General features: G+C 48.2%; 1 protein-coding gene across 3 annotated transcripts in view; it reads left to right on the top strand.

Moving 5' to 3' along the window:
• The window catches only part of SETD2 (SET domain containing 2, histone lysine methyltransferase), a 1,164,442-nt gene that overhangs the window by 574,105 nt on the left and 569,136 nt on the right, over window positions 1-21,201 (top strand). For all 3 annotated transcript variants that reach the window (XM_069210931.1, XM_069210934.1, XM_069210932.1), the window contains one exon: window positions 15,943-16,204. In XM_069210931.1, coding sequence (XP_069067032.1) covers window positions 15,943-16,204 — 262 coding nt within the window. The remainder of the gene's footprint in view (window positions 1-15,942; window positions 16,205-21,201) is intronic.

Below are 21,201 nucleotides of genomic sequence, written 5' to 3'. Positions count from 1 at the left end.
GTGGTACTCATGACCCCGTTACTATAGGGGATACATCTGATGTTGACTGACTACTCTTCCCTAATCATTGCACACCTTGTGGTCCACTTGTACTGTCTCAAAGACCTTTAATCAGCCCAGGTGGTCCTAACCCAAGTGCTTCTTTCTGTACTCCTATAGCCAATTCTAAACTAATTACGGATACTGAATTTGGTGCGCTCACTTGTAACACTCCAACTTCTGAAGGGCATTTGCTGTCCTGGAATGTGGCGGGTATTAAGAGCAAACTGCCTGATCCGGAGTGGGGGGCTTTTGTGGGATCTTACTCTATCTGCATGTTCCAGGAAACTTGGGCAATGGGTGGTATGTATAGGCAAAGTTATTGTTCTTTTATAAAAAAGGCAACTCAATCCCCCAGGGGAAGGGCGGTTGGGGGTCTATGTATCTGGGTCAAGATGTCTGAGATGGTTAGGGTCAAGGAAATTGCTGTTGATTCTTGTGACATCTTAGCCATAGTAAAACAGCCTAGGTCTAGTACCCCTGTGCTGTGTATTAATATCTACAAACGTCCAGGCTCCCTTAACCAAAAGTCTGATACCATTTATCGCTTGCATAATGTTCTTTCAGAATTCCATTCCAAATATAGAGTCATTATTGCTGGTGATCTTAACGCCCAAATTGAGTTTGGCTCAGCCTTTGCTGAGTCCGATGAGGATGTAGTGTGGAACATTCCCCCTCTCCAACTTCATCCTACGCCACTCACTCCTTCCCCTAGGGTGTCTCAGATAATAGATGTAGGAAGTTGGCTCTGTATGTACTATTTCAAAGTAAGGAATAGCATGCACAGAGTCCAAGGGTTCCCCTTAGAGGTAAAATAGTGGTAAAAATAGATAATACTAATGCTCTATTTTGTGGTAGTGTGGTCGAGCAGTAGGCTTATCCAAGGAGTAGTGTTAAGCATTTGTTGTACATACACATAGACAATAAATGAGGTACACACACTCAGAGACAAATCCAGCCAATAGGTTTTTATATAGAAAAATATCTTTTCTTAGTTTATTTTAAGAACCACAGGTTCAAATTCTACATGTAATATCTCATTCGAAAGGTATTGCAGGTAAGTACTTTAGGAACTTCAAATCATCAAAATTGCATGTATACTTTTCAAGTTATTCACAAATAGCTGTTTTAAAAGTGGACACTTAGTGCAATTTTCTCAGTTCCTAGGGGAGGTAAGTATTTGTTAGGTTAACCAGGTAAGTAAGACACTTACAGGGCTTAGTTCTTGGTCCAAGGTAGCCCACCGTTGGGGGTTCAGAGCAACCCCAAAGTCACCACACCAGCAGCTCAGGGCCGGTCAGGTGCAGAGTTCAAAGTGGTGCCCAAAACACATAGGCTAGAATGGAGAGAAGGGGGTGCCCCGGTTCCGGTTTGCTTGCAGGTAAGTACCCGCGTCTTCGGAGGGCAGACCAGGGGGGTTTTGTAGGGCACCGGGGGGGGACACAAGTCCACACAGAAATTTCACCCTCAGTGGCGCGGGGGCGGCCGGGTGCAGTGTAGAAACAAGCGTCGGGTTTGCAATGTTAGTCTATGAGAGATCTCGGGATCTCTTCAGCGCTGCAGGCAGGCAAGGGGGGGATTCCTCGGGGAAACCTCCACTTGGGCAAGGGAGAGGGACTCCTGGGGGTCACTTCTCCAGTGAAAGTCCGGTCCTTCAGGTTCTGGGGGCTGCGGGTGCAGGGTCTCTCCCAGGCGTCGGGACTTTAGGTTCAAAGAGTCGCGGTCAGGGGAAGCCTCGGGATTCCCTCTGCAGGCGGCGCTGTGGGGGCTCAGGGGGGACAGGTTTTGGTACTCACAGTATCAGAGTAGTCCTGGGGTCCCTCCTGAGGTGTTGGATCGCCACCAGCCGAGTCGGGGTCGCCGGGTGCAGTGTTGCAAGTCTCACGCTTCTTGCGGGGAGCTTGCAGGGTTCTTTAAAGCTGCTGGAAACAAAGTTGCAGCTTTTCTTGGAGCAGGTCCGCTGTCCTCGGGAGTTTCTTGTCTTTTCGAAGCAGGGGCAGTCCTCCGAGGATGTCGAGGTCGCTGGTCCCTTTGGAAGGCGTCGCTGGAGCAGGATCTTTGGAAGGCAGGAGACAGGCCGGTGAGTTTCTGGAGCCAAGGCAGTTGTCGTCTTCTGGTCTTCCGCTGCAGGGGTTTTCAGCTAGGCAGTCCTTCTTCTTGTAGTTGCAGGAATCTAATTTTCTAGGGTTCAGGGTAGCCCTTAAATACTAAATTTAAGGGCGTGTTTAGGTCTGGGGGGTTAGTAGCCAATGGCTACTAGCCCTGAGGGTGGGTACACCCTCTTTGTGCCTCCTCCCAAGGGGAGGGGGTCACAATCCTAACCCTATTGGGGGAATCCTCCATCTGCAAGATGGAGGATTTCTAAAAGTTAGAGTCACTTCAGCTCAGGACACCTTAGGGGCTGTCCTGACTGGCCAGTGACTCCTCCTTGTTTTTCTCATTATTTTCTCCGGCCTTGCCGCCAAAAGTGGGGCCTGGCCGGAGGGGGCGGGCAACTCCACTAGCTGGAGTGTCCTGCTGGGTTGGCACAAAGGAGGTGAGCCTTTGAGGCTCACCGCCAGGTGTGACAATTCCTGCCTGGGAGAGGTGTTAGCATCTCCACCCAGTGCAGGCTTTGTTACTGGCCTCAGAGTGACAAAGGCACTCTCCCCATGGGGCCAGCAACATGTCTCGGTTTGTGGCAGGCTGCTAAAACTAGTCAGCCTACACAGATAGTCGGTTAAGTTTCAGGGGGCACCTCTAAGGTGCCCTCTGTGGTGTATTTTTCAATAAAATGTACACTGGCATCAGTGTGCATTTATTGTGCTGAGAAGTTTGATACCAAACTTCCCAGTTTTCAGTGTAGCCATTATGGTGCTGTGGAGTTCGTGTTTGACAGACTCCCAGACCATATACTCTTATGGCTACCCTGCACTTACAATGTCTAAGGTTTTGTTTAGACACTGTAGGGGTACCATGCTCATGCACTGGTACCCTCACCCATGGTATAGTGCACCCTGCCTTAGGGCTGTAAGGCCTGCTAGAGGGGTGTCTTACCTATACTGCATAGGCAGTGAGAGGCTGGCATGGCACCCTGAGGGGAGTGCCATGTCGACTTACTCGTTTTGTCCTCACTAGCACACACAAGCTGGCAAGCAGGGTGTCTGTGCTGAGTGAGAGGTCTCCAGGGTGGCATAAGACATGCTGCAGCCCTTAGAGACCTTCCTTGGCATCAGGGCCCTTGGTACTAGAAGTACCAGTTACAAGGGACTTATCTGGATGCCAGGGTCTGCCAATTGTGGATACAAAAGTACAGGTTAGGGAAAGAACACTGGTGCTGGGGCCTGGTTAGCAGGCCTCAGCACACTTTCAATTGTAAACATAGCATCAGCAAAGGCAAAAAGTCAGGGGGCAACCATGCCAAGGAGGCATTTCCTTACAATAGACCTTGCACTTACCTACGGCCTCTGTTTTGGAAATGTCCGATTCCCAAATGACAACCCTGTAGGCCCACTTTTTTCAGAGGTAATTATAGTAGCTGCTTGGATTATGTCATCTTGGACTTACAAGTTTGGCATTTCTTAACTAATGTAGAGGTGGGTCTTCCCCGCACTAGTGACCACGCCCCCCCTGCAAATTGCATTTAACGTAGCCCTGTTTGATCTACCCGCTGGTTTGGCTGGCCGAAGTGTTCTGTCAAAACTTCCCACTAACAAGCTTGCGGTAAAGTGGCCCTCATTTTTTAAATCTGACTTACTGAACCATAAGCTTGGTATTATGATGACCCGTCACCAACTTTTTGAAGCATAAATCACATAAGTAATGATATGGCACGTCATTGCGTGAAGGACAATAAGAAAGGGGAGAAATTCATACCCTATCACAAGAGGCTACTAGCCTCCGTTGTCCAGGAGAGGCAGCGTCCCCTTATAGTCAGACTCTAAGGTTCAGGGAAAAGAAGACAAGGGAAGAAGCCACATGAGAGGGAAAAGGGGTCAAGCAAGGATGGAGGCCCCTAGGGATACGAAGGCCGGGCCCTGGAAAGTTAGACACTTATTGAGGTCCAAAACCAAGAGTCTAGGTAGAGGCAGGACAAGAAAATGGAAGAATTAGTTAAAAGGGGCTTGGAGGGGGGGGGGAACCAAAGGAAGGACTAAGGAAACAATAAAGATTAATAATAATAAAAGTAAAAACAAAAATTCACAAAACACAATACCACAAGAAGAAGGAAGCAAGAGAAAGATGGAGTGGGGAAAAATAAATGAGGCAGCCAGGGGTGGGGAAGAAGTAAAGGAGAGGTAAAAGAGGGAGAGAGGAGAGAGTTCTTATCTGTGCGTCCAATGGTGGCCGACTCACTCACTGCATCAAAGGAGGGCGCTCTCTATGCGCCTAAACCGACCTCTCTCAGGACCGCTTGGATAAGGTGGCCTGAGAGAGACGGGTAGATATAGTGTCATCAATGGTCGGAAATGAGACTCAGCTGTGGTGCTCACCATCGCAGCCTGCGGTCTGGGCCGTGATTGGATGTGGCGGGAGGAAGTACGTCAGGCGGACCCGCGCCTCAACACTGTGAGGATGGGTGCCCGGAAGGGAAGAGGAGGCCGGCCTCTGTGGTGCTCGCACTCGGGGCGGCCGAACAACTGGAGACCTAAACATAGTAAGCCCATTGTCTACCACCTGGCACTCCCTAGAATGCCGCTAAATTGAGTATTTAGGTGGCACCCTTCAACCCTAGAACTCAGATCCTGATGACCTACGAAGATGTGGACAAAGAAGAGCTGCACCCGCAGAAGAGGAAAAGAAGCAGCTGACGATACCGGACTGCCTGCTGACCTCAAAGGACTCTGCCCAAGAAGCCTACTTGTCCAGTCTTCAACAAAGACTCAAGTCTCCTGTGTGCAGCAGACCTGCTCTGCAACAAGCAACTCCAAGGAAAAGACTGTGCAGCTGCTGGAACCCCAAAGACCTGACACCGGAAGTGACCACTGCACCGGACGTCCACGAACCGAGGTGAAGCAAACCAGCAGTGCCAAAACTGGTTCTGAGCTGCCAAGGGACTAGGTGCAGTGTGGTTTCATCCATCGTGGACGCACCCGAGACCCCTATAGCCTCTTCATGCAGACCCCCTCTCCTGCAGCCTCGTGGTGAGAAGAAACCCGACACCTCCAGTAACCACTGCATCTGTCAACCCTGACCCCATCCGAGTTAGGTCACTGGTGCCAGTGATGTCCCCTTGCTCCTTGGGTCCACCCCTGCTGGTGTCCCTGATTACGCCTGCAGCCTCAACATGCAAACCCCCTAACCGCGAGTGCTCCCGGATGAGAAAACCCAAAGACACCCCTGCATCCGTCTCCCCTGAGCACAGGAGAAGAGGGCCAAAGGTGCAGCTATGTCCCCGAGCACCCCAAGTCTAGCACCTACCTGATTGTTGTTCCTGACTGGCTTCCTAGCCGTAGTCTGCAGCCTGTTTGTCAGAAGGTCCAACTCCCATAGAGAACCATTGGGCACCTGATGCTTTACTGCACATCTGCACCCGGCCGCCACAGTGCTGCCTGTTGTGAACTGTTGGTGTGGTTCTTTACTCCCTGAACTCGACCTCATAGTTCGTTATCCCTGTGTTTGCTAAGCATTGTTATTCCTCCATAGGATAAAATTGAGAGAACTCTGAAAATTGCACTGTTGTTTTCTGAAACTGCAAAGTATTTATGCTTAAAAGTCTACTTGCCTGATTATGAAGTTCTTGGGTTTGAAACATGTAAAAAATGTTTTTTTTCTAAATTGGTGTTGGATATATTCTTTGAGTGTTTCTCATTTATTGTCTCTGTGAGTACAACAGATGCTTAGTACTACCCTCTGGTAAGCCTAACTGCTCGCCCACACTACCACAGATAGAGCATTAGTCCTTTCTACGTTTGCCTCTGCAAAACCAATTGGGGATCCAGTGGACTCTGCACAGTGTACATCATATCTGATAGACTTCTAGCTTCAGATTCCTTATCTTAGAATTTCCTGGCATCAGCTTTGAATGCAGAATTTTTCAGCTAAGCAGTACACTGCATGCGCTGTCTGTTGGCGTCGTTAGGATCCACGTGCGTCGTCCGGCTCCGCGTGGTGTCGCCAACATCGTTGTAGTGGTCTGACAAGTCACAGTCTTCTATGTATGCACCACCCCGGCGCGCGTACGTCAGTTCTTTTCCTTCCACGCCGGGTAAGTGCAGGTCTGGATAGAGCTACCCTTTTTTTCAATTGTTTCGTCGAAGATTTTTTCGATTGTCTGTGCGAATGACTATGAGGAAGACTGGAATCAAACTGTGTGGCGCATATCATCGTGCCGTGTCGGTCACTGATCCACACCAAGTTTGCCTCTGGTTCCTTGAAAAGGACCACGACGTGAAGTTGTGCTCCGACTGTCAGGCCATGGCTCCGAAGGCCTTGAGAGAGAGATCTCTCAAACTTCTAGCGGCCTGGCAGCCGTCTTCGGTCGGTACAACTCCGAGAAGGTCACGGTCCTGCTCCAAAGAGAATGTCGAGGCACGACTCCAGGAGCCCCAAGTCATCTTCCTCGCATTGAGGTCCTCAGGGCATTCGGGTAAGTGGCACAGAAAGAATAAGTCCAGGCAGACTTCAATTTTGCCATGCCCATCGGCCGACGGGGCGTCTAGGGAACGTCAACGTTCCAAGCACGGTTCCACAGAGCCGTTGTCAGGGCTGACTCTGCATCTACCTTGACCCCCCCCCCACACTTTCTGCCGTGAGCCGGAGCGACCCCGCTCAACTAAAGGAATTTTACGAGGCTATGTGCCTTGTTTTTGAGCGACTACATCCTCAGGTGGGTCTTCGGGCCCCGTGGGGTCAGCAGGCGCCCCATTGGATTAGACATCAGCGGCTTCGGCCTTGGCACCGTTGGGGACCCCAGGATCCTATAGTGGATGCAGAGCAGCGCCGGGTTCTCACTGTCGACCTCCTCCGGCACCGGGCCTGATGTCGACGTTCCCTCCACCACTGGGGCCCTCTGGTGGTGGTAGCCCCATCCTCATTCCGGATGATCCAGAACTGGAACAACGTCGTACGGCGCAGATTCCGACTTGACGGTGCCGATTAGGCCCAGATCAGTGCCTGAGGCTTATTTAGAACAGCCAGGCACAGGTGAGTAGTGGGAGGGGTCTGAGGACCCTTTAGAATATGGATTGGAGCATGAACAGGACTAGTATGAGGATCTAGGGGAAGCAAGTGGACTGGATACTTCTCCAGATACTGGCATGCTCTCTCCTCTCGCTGTGGCTACGGAGGAGGAGGCATCTTATGCCGTGGTGGTGCGTAGGGCAGCTGAGGTCTTGGACGTAGACTTGCCTACGGTGCCAGTCAGGACTAATCACATGACAGAAGTGCTTCAGCCGGGAGTTGCTGCATGAGAGCCGATGTTAACCTTTAATGAAGCACTCACAGATTTCCTACTGGGAATATGGTCCAAACCCAGCACAAGGGGCTTCTGTGAATAGGGCTGTTGGCCACCGCCATAGACCAGCTCCAACCGACCCTAGTTTCCTCACCCAACATCCCACCCCAAAGAGCTTGGTGGTCCAACCCTCCTCTTCCCATGCTGCCTTCCCTTCTGCTCCTTCAGATAGGGAATCCAAGAGGCTGGACCAACTTGGAAAGAAGATGTTTTCTTCCTCCAGCCTGGCATTGAGGTTGGTAAACACCTCTTACCTATTGGATAAAAATGTCCCTTAGTTTATGGGATACGGTGGCACAAGTGCTTTTCCAGGTCCCGGAGGGCATACAAGATACTCTCACCCAAGCTGTCAAGGATGGGAGAGATGCAGCCAAGTTTACCATCAGGTGTGGCTTGGACACGACTGACTCACTGGGCAGAGCGGTTTTGATGGACATGCCTTTCGATGGATTATGCCTTTTTGGTGAGAAGGCGCTCTCTGCACTTGAGAGGTTCAAGGATTCTCGAGCTACGGCCAGATCCTTGAGCCTCTCAGCACCGGCTCGCCTGCAGTCTGCCTATCGCCCCTTTCAAGGCTTCTAGTGGGGTGGGGTACCACACCAACCACAGGTTAGCCACTGTCCTCCAGTTTCACAGCATCCTGTGCGAGGACGAGGTTGTGTTACCTTCAGAACGAGGGGGTCTAGCCCGAGGTCAGCCACCATCCAGCCCCCCTTTTTCCTCATCGCCCAAGCCCTCCTAGTATGGTTCTGCAAGACCATGTCCGCTCAGTTGAAGGGAGGATTCAATTTCATCTCCCTCACTAGTGGCCCATAACATCGGACAAATGAGTCTTGCAAATCATAGAGAGAAGGGCTATTCCCTCCCCTAACAGTCTTTGTCTCCCTCTATCCCTCTAGTAAAATAACGGCTGATGGAGGATCATTTGATCTTACTCCGTGAGGAAGTTACGGCTCTCTTGGCCAAAGGAGCCATAGAAAGGGTCCGGCTGTCAGAAGTAGGCAGTGGTAGTTATTACCGCTACTTTCTGATCCCAAAAAAGAACAAGGATCTTCGCCCCATCTTAGATTTAAGGGACGACAATCTCTTCCTCAAAAAGAAATTCAAGATGCTCACTCTTGCTCAGGTCTTGTCTGCCCTAGACCCAAGGAGCCTGGATGGTAGCGCTGGACTTGCAGGATGTGTATTTTCACATCCCCATCCTGCCCGCCCACAGGAGTTACTTGCGTTTCAAGGTAAGCCGCAAGCACTTTCAGTTTACTGTGCTCCCCTTCGGTCTCACCAGTGCCCCTCGGGTGTTCACCAAGGTGATGGCAGTGGTGTCAGATCATCTGCTCAGGCTTGGGATTTCAGTCTTCCCGAAACCTCGACGACTGGCTGTTGAAGGCTCTGACGCCCCAGGCTCTCATCATCCACCTTCAGACTACGGCGGACCGCCTGTATTCTCTGTGGTTCACGCTAAATGTGCTGAAGTCACACCCGACTCCCTCTCAGAAGCTCCCTTACTTTGGAGCTGTTCTGGACACAGTGCAGTTTCCGGCCTATCCTCCTGAGAAACGAGTCAAGGATCATCAGGTTATGATACCCATGTTTTGGCCTCTATCCTGGATCATGGTGAGACAGACTCTAAGGATGTTGGGACTCACTGCTTCCTACATCCTGTTAGTCAAAAATGCCCAATGGCATATGAGGGCTCTGCAGTGGGACCTGAAGTTCCAATGTTGGCAGCATCAGGGAAATCTCACCGACATGGTTCAGATCTCGGAGGACACTGCAAAGGATCTAAGGCAGACTCCTCTCCCTTCCCCAACCAGACATCACAGTGTGACAGATGCGTCACCGGGGGATGGGGAGGCCACCTGGGAGAGGCAGAGATCAGGGGCCTCTGGTCTCCGGCGGAATCTGGGCTCCATATCAACTTATTGGAGCTTCGGGCGATCTGGCTAGAATTGAAAGCATTTCTTCCCGTTGTGAAAGGGAAGATAGTGCAGGTGTTCCGGGCGATCTGGCTAGAATTTAAAGCATTTCTTCCCATTGTGAAAGGGAAGATAGTGCAGGTGTTCACAGACAACACTATTGCAATGTGGTACTGCAACAAGCAGGGGGGTGTGGGGTCGTGGACCCTTTGTCAAGAGGCTCTGCGTCTCTGGACATGGCTGGAACAGCAGGGCATAACCCTGGTGGTTCAACACCTGGCAGGATCTCTGAACGCCAGGGTGGATGAACTAAGTCGGCGATGCCTAGCGGATCATGAATTGGATCTCCATCCGGAGGTGGTGCACGGACTCAGTAGTGGGGAGAGCCTTGGCTAGATCTGTTCACCTCCACAGTGAATGTGCAATGTCTGCAGTATTGTGTGTTGGAGTTTCCAAAGTGGCAATCGCTCGGCAACGCTTTTAGTCACGAGTGGAGTTCAGGCCTCCTGTACGGCTTTCCACCCATACCACTTCTGCCCAGAGTTCTCAAGAAAATCAGGAACGACCGGGCCCAAGTAATCCTAGTGGCTCCAGATTGGGCACGGAGATTCTGGTATCCAGAGCTTCTAAAAATGGTTTATGACCTCCCGCCTGAAGTTTGTAATGCAGGGATCTTCGAACTGGGGGGCAGGGCCCCTGAGGGGGGCCTCAAGTGATCTCAGGGGGGGCGGGTGCCAGGCTCTGGCCAAAAGAAGCATTATACATCACAGGCCTTTGTTTTAAGCAGAAGCATGTTATTGCATCTTTAAAAAGGTAACAGTACTTAACTGCAGTGTCTAAATAGGTCTAGACATATTTAAACATGTTCAATCTGTATAAAATAATTGTGAAAAATTCTTGGGGGGTGGGTGGGTGGATTCAGCATTAAAAAGTTTGGAGACCATTGCTGTAATGTCATTCTGGTAGCGAGCGCCACCCTCTACCAAGACGGTTTATGCCTGCGGTTGGAAGCGTTTTGTATTATATTGTACAGAGAGGTCTATTGATCCTCCTTCTTTTTGTATTTCTAATATCCTTCTTTTTGTTCTGACACTTGCCCAACAGGGTTCCACTGTAGGAAGTTGGCTCTGTATATACTATTTCAAAGTAAGAAATAGTGTGCACACAGTCCAAGGGTTTCCCCTTAGAGGTAAGATAGTGGCAAAAAGAGATCATTCTAATGCTCTATTTTGTGGTAGTGTGGTCTAGCAGGGTAGTGTTAGGCATTTGTTGTACACACACAGGCAATAAATGAGGAACACACACTCAATTCCAGGCCAATAGGTTTTTATATAGAAAAATATATTTTCTTAGTTTATTTTAAGAGCCACAGGTTCAAGATTTACAATCAATACTTTAAATGAAAGGTACTTCACTCAGGTATCAAAGGAACTTTGAATCAGCAAAATAGCATGCACAGTTTTGGCAAAAATGGCAATAAGCTATTTTAAAACTAGATACATTGCAAATTTCAACAGTTCCTGGGGGAGGTAATTATTTGTTAGTTTTGCAGGTAAGTAAACCACCTACAGGGTTCAAAGTTGGGTCCAAGGTAGCCCACCGTTGGGGGGTTCAGAGCAACCCCAAAGTTACCACTCCAGCAGCTCAGGGCCGGCCAGGTGCAGAGTTCAAAGTGGTGCCCAAAATGCATAGGCTTCAATGGAGAAGGGGGTGCCCTGGTTCCAGTCTGCCAGCAGGTAAGTACCAAACTTCCCAGTATTCAGCGTAGCCATTATGGAGCTGTGGAGTTCGTTTTTGACGAACTGCCAGACCATATACTTAATATGGCCACACTGTACTTACAATGTCTAAGAATAGACTTAGACACTGTAGGGGCATATTGCTCATGCAGCTATGCCCTCACCTGTTGTATAGTGCACCCTGCCTTAGGGCTGTACGGCCTGCTAGAGGGGTGACTTACATATACCACAGGCATTATTTTGTGGGCATGGCATCCTGACTGGGGAATGCTATGTCGACTTTGCCTTTTTCTCCCCGCCAACACACACAATCTACAATGGCAGTGTGCATGTGTTAGGTGAGGGGTCCCTTAGGGTGGCAGAACATATGCTGCAGCCCTTAGGGACCTTCCCTGGTCACAGGGCCCTTGGTACCACTGGTACCTTTTACAGGGGACTTATCTGTGTGCCAGGGGTGTGCCAATTGTGGAAACAATGGTACATTTTATGTGAAAGAACACTGGTGCTGGGGCCTGGTTAGCAGGGTCCCAGCACACTTCTCAGTCAAGTCAGCATCAGTATCAGGCAAAAAGTGGGGGGTAACTGCAACAGGGAGCCATTTCCTTACAAAGGAGTCTTTTAAAGGCTCCCTAAAACCGGCACAGTGAGTGGGCCACGGGACTCTTCCCAAACCAAGGGTGGGAGCAAGGGCGAAAATTGCGATCCCAGAAAGGTTTGGTGCACCATTGGACACCAAAATGGAGCTCTTGCTTGTCTCAACAAAAAGAATGCTTTGAGTGCACCTGCAGTAAATTCATTGGTAAGTCCCCAGATGAGATTAAAAGTAGGCCTTGACCATGTCAGTGAGCCTACTGCGGCAACTTTAGTCTCAGTGGGTGAGGTGGATGTGCCTGCCCTGGCTGTCTGGCTCAGTAATCTGGAGAGGTACAGACTGCAGCCTCCTATTAATGGGATTCAGATGAAGCACTAGTGCCAGTGACCCTGTTATGTAAGGAGAGGCTGCAGGTAGTGAGTATAGCAAACGCTCAGCCATTGCCTGGGAAAAGTGAAGCTGCAACCTCTGAGTTGGAAATAAGAACCAAGACCTGCATCCTGACCTGCTGTGTGGACTCCAGAGGACGTCGAGAGGTCTTAGCTCTGTCACTGGACATGGTCGGGAGGACTGTGATCAACCCCCCTCCCCGCTTGTGGGGAAAAGCTGAACTTGTGGCGCCAACAGAAGCGAAGAGCAACTCTGATCGCTGTTGAAGCTGGATGCGCTACTCAGTAAAGAGACTGCCCTGGCCGTGTACTGCCACATGTCCCGCATGCAGACAGACTCGACCAAGCAGGATTGGAGTATTGCAAGTGCCCATGGTCAGGGCATCTGCTTGAAACGCTGATCGCTTCCTTGCTGCTGGAATGGGTAAGACTTGATATAGGCCTATTCGTGCCCTGTTGGAGTCGCTGCTAAAGTTGCTGCAGCACTATATACATTTTTGACTGCTTCGTAGGAGTGGACTCAGGATTAAGGCCTACTAGTGCAGCCACTGGTGAAATAACTCCGATCACATTACAAGGAGGAGGGTGGCACAGGGATTTGCCAGTTAAACACTAGATCCCTGACCTCAAGGAATTATGTTACTGTCTTAAATCCTCTTTAAGTGTGTAGAGTTAGAGGTAAAATACTACATTAATATATAAAACAAATATTTGACTCGACATTCATTTATTGGCATTGCTCTGAGCACTCTGAGTTGTTTTAGGAAGCTGACTCTTTATGTAGTGGACTAAAATGAGATACACTGTACAAAGAGTCCAAGCGATCCACAGAGGCACATATTACATCCCAAATGCTCTCTTTTTGGGTAGTGTGGGCAAGCAAGTAGAGGGTAGTGCTAAACATGTAAAGCACACACTTGTGCAGTGAGAGAGACACACCCTCAATAAAGAAATCCGACACCAGTTTATAAAAGTAACACATATATTTATTTAAATATAACTTTGATACCAAGATCGATGTAGTCAGGTGAGTACTGTTCGGGTTATGAATTTTTAGAGCATTTAAAAAGTAGACTCTTAGCGCATTTTTCAGATGCAGTAATGTTATCCTATGGAGGAAGAACACACTGCATACTGGTTGAGTACAGCGACTTGCAGGACCAATCTCCTGGACTTAGGGTCAGTATGGGGCAAGGTCCAAGACCACAGCAAAAGGTCACCCTGGGTGGTACAGTGTGGCCATGTGCAGTGGTTCAGTTCAGAGTTGTGTGCCCCGTAAAAGTCTATGGGTTCGATCCGGTGTCACTGTTGTTGTAGGGGTGGGCTGGAGAGTCTAGTCCAGGTGAACCACCGAGGGGGGTTGAGTTCTTGGATGCTTGGGGACATAGGGACACCAGTGGTCCTGTTCTCTTCAGTCCAGGACGTCTGGGTGCAGAGGTGGTTTAGACCGTCAGGTTTACTGTCACCATGGAAGGTTGCATTGGAGGGGGGCCCACAGAAACACGCTGCAGGTGTGGACTGGGGGTTCAGTCTGGCTGAACCAACAAGAGGGCTCAGGTCTCAGGAGCCTGGGGGACGTAGGGGCACCAGTGGTTCTCTTCTCCTCGGTCCTTGGCGTGCAGAGGAGCAGTGGATCGTTGGGTCTCTGTCACTGGAGGTGGTCATGGTGAAGTGGGTGGGTCTGCAAAATCAGGCTGCAGATGCCATCAGGAAGTCCACAGAGGGCAAGTTCAGGGTGGACTTCTTCCCTGTATGGCCTGGGAACCACTGGGGCTCTGTTGGCCCACTTCAGCTCAGCTGGGTTGCAGTGGCGCTTTCTGGTGTCAGGTTTTGGTTGTCTCGGTACTCAGTTCTTTCTTTGAGTGCCTTTAGGTGCAGGGACCTAAAGCTTCTCTACTTAAAGGGAGTTCTTCTTGGTAATTTGTGACGTACTGGAAGCTTTCCAGGTTTCTTGGATGCTACAGCAGCAGGACCGGTCAGTTGCTCCTCGAGGGTCGCGTGCAGCAGGCAGGCTAGCAGGTTTGGCATCGTCAGTCGTGTATGTGTCCAGCAAAGATCTGAGGATCTGGTATCAGGGGGTCCCCTAAATATTAAATACCCCCTTAAATACTCAGTTTAGGTGGCATTAGGGGAATTAGAGGGTAGTAGCCAATGGGCTACTTACACTTAGGGTTACTACACCCCATAAATGACCACTTCCTGTGGGGAGTGGACGTCACCCTGTCCAGAGTTCCTAAATTCCACCTCATGCAAGGTGGTGGAATTCCCTAAGTTGTGTCCACCTCAGGCTGGTCTCCCCTGGGGTGTTCTCAGTCTGGAAGTGTGCCATGCCTCCTGCATAGCTAATTTTACTACCTGTCCATGGGCCCTGGGGCAGGGGGTTAGCCTCTTTTTCTGAGGAAGGCCTTATCTGCATACCAAAGGCTTGATTGAAGCACCTGTCTTGGAATGCAGGTCATCCTGTGGGGGAGGCTTTTATTTCTGACCTCTCGAGAGTGGAGGCTGCTACCCTAGGTCAGATTCTTGCCGGTTGGTGTCAGGCTGGCCAGAACCGATCAGTGAACTCACCAGGAGTTGGTAGGTTTTTCAGGGGGCACCTCTAAGGTGCTGTTTGGGTGTATGTATTAATACATCTATTACTGGAGTCAGTACAGGCTTGTTAATATGATATGTTTGATCCCAAACATCTCTAGAAGTGCAGCACATGCATTTTAAATGGATTTCCTGCACACTTACAAGGTCTAAGAATCCATATATATGCCTTCACTTGTAATATAATGCACCCTGCCTTAGGGCTGAAGGCCGATTGTAGTGGTGACTTACAGATAGTACATGCAGTGTTTTAGGGGACATGGCACACAAGTATGTGCCATGTGTTTTCAATTTTGGGAGCACCTTGTCACGCAGCCTGCAATTGCAGTCTGCATAAGGTTGGTGCTGAGACCCTCAGAGTGGCACAAGTTGTGCTGCAGCTCTGAGGGGTCCTCTTCAGTACCCATGCCCTAGGTGCTTATCGAAGGGTTGAAGAGCCTGGTCACTTGGGGATCAAGTGACCATGTGTCTTGTTTTAGGGAAGGAACACTGGTTCTGCCTCCCATTTACCCCCATATGAAGCCAAGGTTGCTTTTGTCTGCTCGATCACAGCTACCACTGAGAGTAAAGGTACTTAGCCCAGTGAGTCAGGATACACCACAAGTCTGGCCCTGGGACTTCAGGATTAAAAGGCCTCAAACATCACAGTTGAACTCAGTAGCACCTGTGTGCCCTGTGGCCCTCTGAAAGGGGTTCTGACAGAGGATCTATGATCACATTTTAGAAACCCAAGCATAACCAAAGTTTATAGGGCATAATGCAGCTAGCAGTAACACTAATCAGTTTCCTGGGATTGTTTTACAACCTCTAAGTTGTGGGAGCTACAACTGGGGTGTAATAATCAGCCTTTCAGCATTATTTGTTGATTACATTCTGTTTACTTTGTAAGAAAGGGGGTTTAAGAAATGCAGTCATATACATAGAAAATATTGGGAGCAAACAATGTACAGCAACATTGATGCTGCCACACTAACTCTTAGGTCATGCATATAATTATTGTGTACTTATTAGTTTCAGTGTTACTCCAGGGATCACATGTATAGATGCCATCTGAAGTTATGCAGAACGATCGGCCACCAAGAAAGATATTAGCTATGTGGGTTGCATGGTAGCTTAGAAGATTAGTGCGTAACCTGCTGGTATAACAAAGTTCAATATTGTTTTTTTTTGTTGTTTTTTTTGTTCCTTTTCTTTTTTAGTATTGATCACCTGTGCTTTCCTGTTTCTCGTTTTACTTTAGTTACAGTGGATCGCGGAAGAGAAGCTTCAGCTCCGCGAGAACAAACTTCATCTCTGAAGACCGCAAAGCCCTCCACCCAGGGCAGGGAGCGAGAAAGAGAGCGGGAAAGAGAGCGAGAAAGAGAAAGGGAGAGAGAACGTGAAAGAGAGCGTGAGCGAGAACTTGAGAGGCAAAACCTCATCAAGGAGAAGCGAAAACGAAGGCAATCTTTATCACCCCCACCCTTGGGATACGAACAAAGAGGAAAGCGGCAAGAAGACAGGTAAGTAGCTTTAGAGAGATGTCTTATGGATAACACAATTGTCTTTGAGTTCAGGAATTAACCTGATCTTGCTGTCTCTTTCCTATGAGCAGGCACTTTTTCCTTGTGCAATATTTTTATATCTGATGCATTTCAACTGAAAGGACACTACCCCACCTCAAAGCAGCTTCCCAAGCACAACAAAAATGTAATTCTTTTAAAGTAATTCCAGAACTATTCCCACTTTCACATCACCCCTAAGACTGATTCAGTTGATAGCTTGCTTGTAGTAAGTCTAAAGCTTAGTGTCTTTGACCATCTCTGTTCTGTGAATCTGTTATTCATAAACTTAACAACGTTTACTGGGATGCACGGACTTCTGGAAACAACTTAATATCTTAATTTTCAGATCTCAAGACCCTTGTGTACTAGGCAACGTTGTCAGTCATTTTAAAATGGTTCCATGTAAATCAAATCTTGGCAAAGTGCACTTGACTTCTGTGCAGTTACTTAAAATGCTCTATCAAAGAATGTCCAATTGTATTATTAAACCATAGTATAATCAGTGCATCTGGAGATTTCTGGAGTGTACTTTGATTTTATTTTCAAATTTGAAAGCATGCCTATAGGAGGCAGTATCTTGTATTTTGGTTTATGCAACCATTTAAAACAATTTTGTGATGGCATATTACACTAGACTTGAAGAATCACCGTTTAAAAATTGAAAAGTAAGATGAAAATGGTGTTTCCTTACTTAAGTGTCACTGGAGTGAAAAAGAACACTAGCATTTTAAGAATGCCATAAGCTGATCAGTCCAATCATATCCATATCATTTTTCCACTTGCAGTGAGTAGTAGGATTCCTATCACAAATCATCTTCCTCGGAGGCTAATTCTGACAGGAAAGTCAGTTTTGTGGGATTTTCTTTTTATATTTTACTCTGTTTTAGAACGTGACACCTGTTCCTGCATCTTTTATGTGAAGCTAGGATATATGTTCGATGGCATGTGTAGCTGCAGATACACATGCTGTGCACATCCCGCCATCTAGTGTTGGGCTTGGAGTGTTACAAGTTGTTTTTCTTCGAAGAAGTCTTTTCGAGTCACAAGATCGAGGGACTCCTCCCATTTCGGCTCCATTGCGCATGGGCGTCGACTCCATCTTAGATTGTTTTTTTCTGCCATCGGGTTCGGACGTGTTCATTTTTGCTCCGTGTTTCGGGTCGGAAAGTTAGTTAGAATCTCGGAAAAATCGTCGGTATTGTTTGCGTTCGGTATCGGGTTAGTTATAACAGATCGACACCGATTTTTGGAGGAAGAAGAAACTTTCTCCATCCAGGAGTCGGACTCGGACGAGCTTGATCCAGAAGAAACGGCGAAAACCGTGAGTAAGACGTCGAAACATAAAACTCACGAGAAGACCACAAAAGCCCAGGGGACGCCACCGCCAACAGGCTATGGCTTAACCCGAAAAATAGGTGACCGATCATCGGCACCGAAAAAGGCCACACTGGTGTCGAAGTCATCCGACTCCGGTCGAGATACCGCCACTCAGCAATCTCTGGCCCGAGACAGCGGCTCCGAGCAAGTTCGGCACCCAGACAGCGGAACCGAAATAAGTCGGCACCGAGATACCACGTCTCCGAAAATAAAAAAGGTTTCGTCGGAACCGAAAAAAGCAGCCGAAAAGGTTTTGATACCGAAACATCCGGCCTCGGAACCGAAATCAAATTCCTACACAGAGGAACAAGGACTGTCCTCACAAATGAAAACACACAGATTTGGACAGGAACTAGAGACAATGGAGCCACACTACACCCAAAGAAGGCTCCACATCCAAAAAGAAACGGGGAAGATCAGCACTCTCCCTCCTATTAGAATAAAACGCAAACTTGCCTTCCAGGAGAAAGACAAGCAGCCACAGGCAAAGGTGGCTAAACAAGTAAGCCCGCCACCATCCCCACAACGCTCTCCGCAACCATCACCAGTAGCCACTCCACCAATGATGCAATCCCCAACTCATACAGGGATGAGTCAGGACGATCCAGACGCGTGGGATCTTTATGATGCGCCAGTGTCAGATAATAGTCCTGACTGTTATCCAGCTAGACCGTCACCACCAGACGATAGTTCAGCCTACGCGCAGGTGGTGTCTAGGGCAGCGGCGTTTCATAATGTCAGCCTACATTCAGAGCCAATTGAAGACGACTTTCTATTCAATACACTGTCGTACACACACAGCCAGTACCAGAGTCACCCCATGCTGCCTGGAATGCTAAAGCACTCCAAACAAGTGTTTGTGGAGCCTGTAAAGGGAAGGGCCATTACTCCAAGAGTGGAGAAAAAATATAAACCGCCACCAACGGACCCCGTGTACATCACACAACAGCTAACACCGGACTCAGTAGTGGTAGGGGCAGCTCGCAAGAGGGCGAACTCACACACTTCAGGAGATGCACCACCTCCAGATAAAGAGAGTCGTAAATTCGACGCGGCAGGAAAAAGAGTGGCAGCACAGGCAGCAAACCAGTGGCGTATTGCAAACTCACAGGCTTTGTTGGCCAGATACGATAGAGCTCACTGGGACGAAATGCAACACTTTATAGAACATTTGCCCAAGGAGTTCCAAAAGAGAGCACAGCAAGTAGTGGAAGAAGAACAGAGTATCTCAAACAGTCAGATACGGTCAGCAATAGATGCGGCAGACACAGCTGCTAGAACTGTAAACACAGCAGTGACAATAAGGAGACATGCATGGCTGCGTACATCCAGGATTCAAGCCGGAAATACAACAAGCCTGTGCTGAATATGCCGTTTAACGGACAGTAGTTGTTTGGGACGGAGGTGGACACTGCCATCGAAAAGCTTAAAAAAAAGACACAGATACGGCCAAAGCCATGGGCGCACTCTACTCCCCACAGAGCAGAGGCACATTAGAAAGACACAGTTTCGAGGGGGGTTTCGAGGACAAAGCACAGAACCCACAACCTCACAAACAAGGCCCACTTATCAAAGCCAATATCAGCGGGGAAGTTTTCGGGGATAATATAGAGGGGGGCAGTTCCAAAAAAGTAGAGGGAAATTCCAAAGTCCCAAAACTCCACAAAGCAGCAGTGACTTACACGTCACAAATCCCCAACACATAACATCTGTGGGGGGGAGACTAACCAAGTTCTACAAACAGTGGGAAGAGATAACAACAGATACTTGGGTCTTAGCAATTATCCAGCATGGTTATTGCATAGAATTTCACAATTTCCCACCAAATATCCCACCGAAAACACACAATATGTCAAAGCAACACATGGATCTTCTACAACTAGAAGTCCAAGCGTTGTTACAAAAACAAGCAATAGAATTAGTACCAATTCATCAGAAAGGAACAGGAGTTTACTCTCTGTTCTTTCTCATACCCAAAAAGGACAAAACTCTAACACCTAGATCTCAGAACGTTGAATTCCTACATCAAATCAGATCACTTTCACATGGTGACGTTACAGGACGTAATCCCATTGCTCAAACATCAAGACTACATGACAACACTAGACCTAAAGGATGCATACTTCCATATACCGATACATCCTTCACACAGAAAGTACCTAAGGTTTGTATTCCAAGGAGTACATTACCAATTCAAAGTGTTGCCATTTGGGATAACAACTGCGCCAAGAGTGTTCACAAAATGCCTGGCAGTGGTAGCTGCGCATATCAGAAGACAGCAAATGCACGTCTTCCCGTACCTAGACGATTGGTTAATCAAAACCAACACGCAAAAGCGGTGTTCACAACACACAAGGTACGTTATCGAGACCCTCCACAAACTAGGTTTCTCACTCAACTACACAAAGTCGCACATTCAGCCGTGCCAAACACAGCAGTACTTAGGGGCGACAATCGACACAACAAAAGGGGTTGCCACTCCAAGTCCACAAAGGGTACAAGCATTTCACAAAGTAATACAGGTCAAGATGGTAATGAAACTACTAGGCATGATGTCCTCATGCATAGCCATTGTCCCAAACCAGATTGTACATGCGGCCCTTACAACAGTGCCTAGCATCACAATGGTCACAGGCACAGGGTCAACTTCTAGATCTAGTGTTGATAGACCGCCAAACATACACCTCGCTTCTATGGTGGAACAGGATAAATTTAAACCAAAGGCGGCCTTTCCAAGACCCACTGCCTCAATAGTAATAACTACAGATGCCTCCATGATAGGGTAGGGAGCTCATCTCAATCAACACAGCATCCAGGGACAATGGGACAATCAGCAAAGACAATTTCACTTAGAACTACTGGCAGTATTTCTAGCGCTAAAAGCATTTCAACCCATAATAAGCCACAAACACATCCTTGTCAAAACAGACAACATGACAACGATGTATTATCTGAACAAACAGGGAGGAACACACTCAACTCAGTTATGTCTCCTAGCACAAAGAATATGGCATTGGGCGATTCACAACCACATTCGCCTAATAGCACAGTTTATTCCACGGATTCAAAATCAGTTAGCAGACAATCTTTCTCGGGATCACCAACAGATCCACGAATGGGAGATTCACCCCGAAATACTAAACACTTACTTCCAGAGATGGGGAACACCACAAATAGACCTATTTGCAACAAAAGAAAACGCAAAATGACAAAACTTCGCATCCAGATACCCACAACATCAGTCTCAAGGCAATGCGTTATGGATGAGTTGGTCAGGGATATTTGCATACGCTTTTCCCCCCTCTCCCACTCCTTCCATATCTAGTAAACAAATTGAGTCAAAATAAACTCAAACTCATACTAATGGCACCAACTTGTGCAAGACAACCTTGGTACACAACACTATTAGATCTCTCAGTGGTGCCTCATGTCAAACTACCAAACAAACCAGATCTGTTAACTCAACACAAACAACAGATCAGACACCCAAATCCAGAATCGCTGAATCTAGCAATTTGTCTCCTGAAATCTTAGAATTCTGACACTTAGACCTTAAACAGGAATGTATGGAGGTCATA

The sequence above is a fragment of the Pleurodeles waltl genome, chromosome 10, assembly GCF_031143425.1.
Source record: "Pleurodeles waltl isolate 20211129_DDA chromosome 10, aPleWal1.hap1.20221129, whole genome shotgun sequence".
In the NCBI taxonomy this organism is placed as follows: Eukaryota; Metazoa; Chordata; class Amphibia; order Caudata; family Salamandridae; genus Pleurodeles; species Pleurodeles waltl.
Note: the sequence above shows the minus strand (reverse complement) of the source record. Positions and strands in the feature narration are given on the sequence as shown.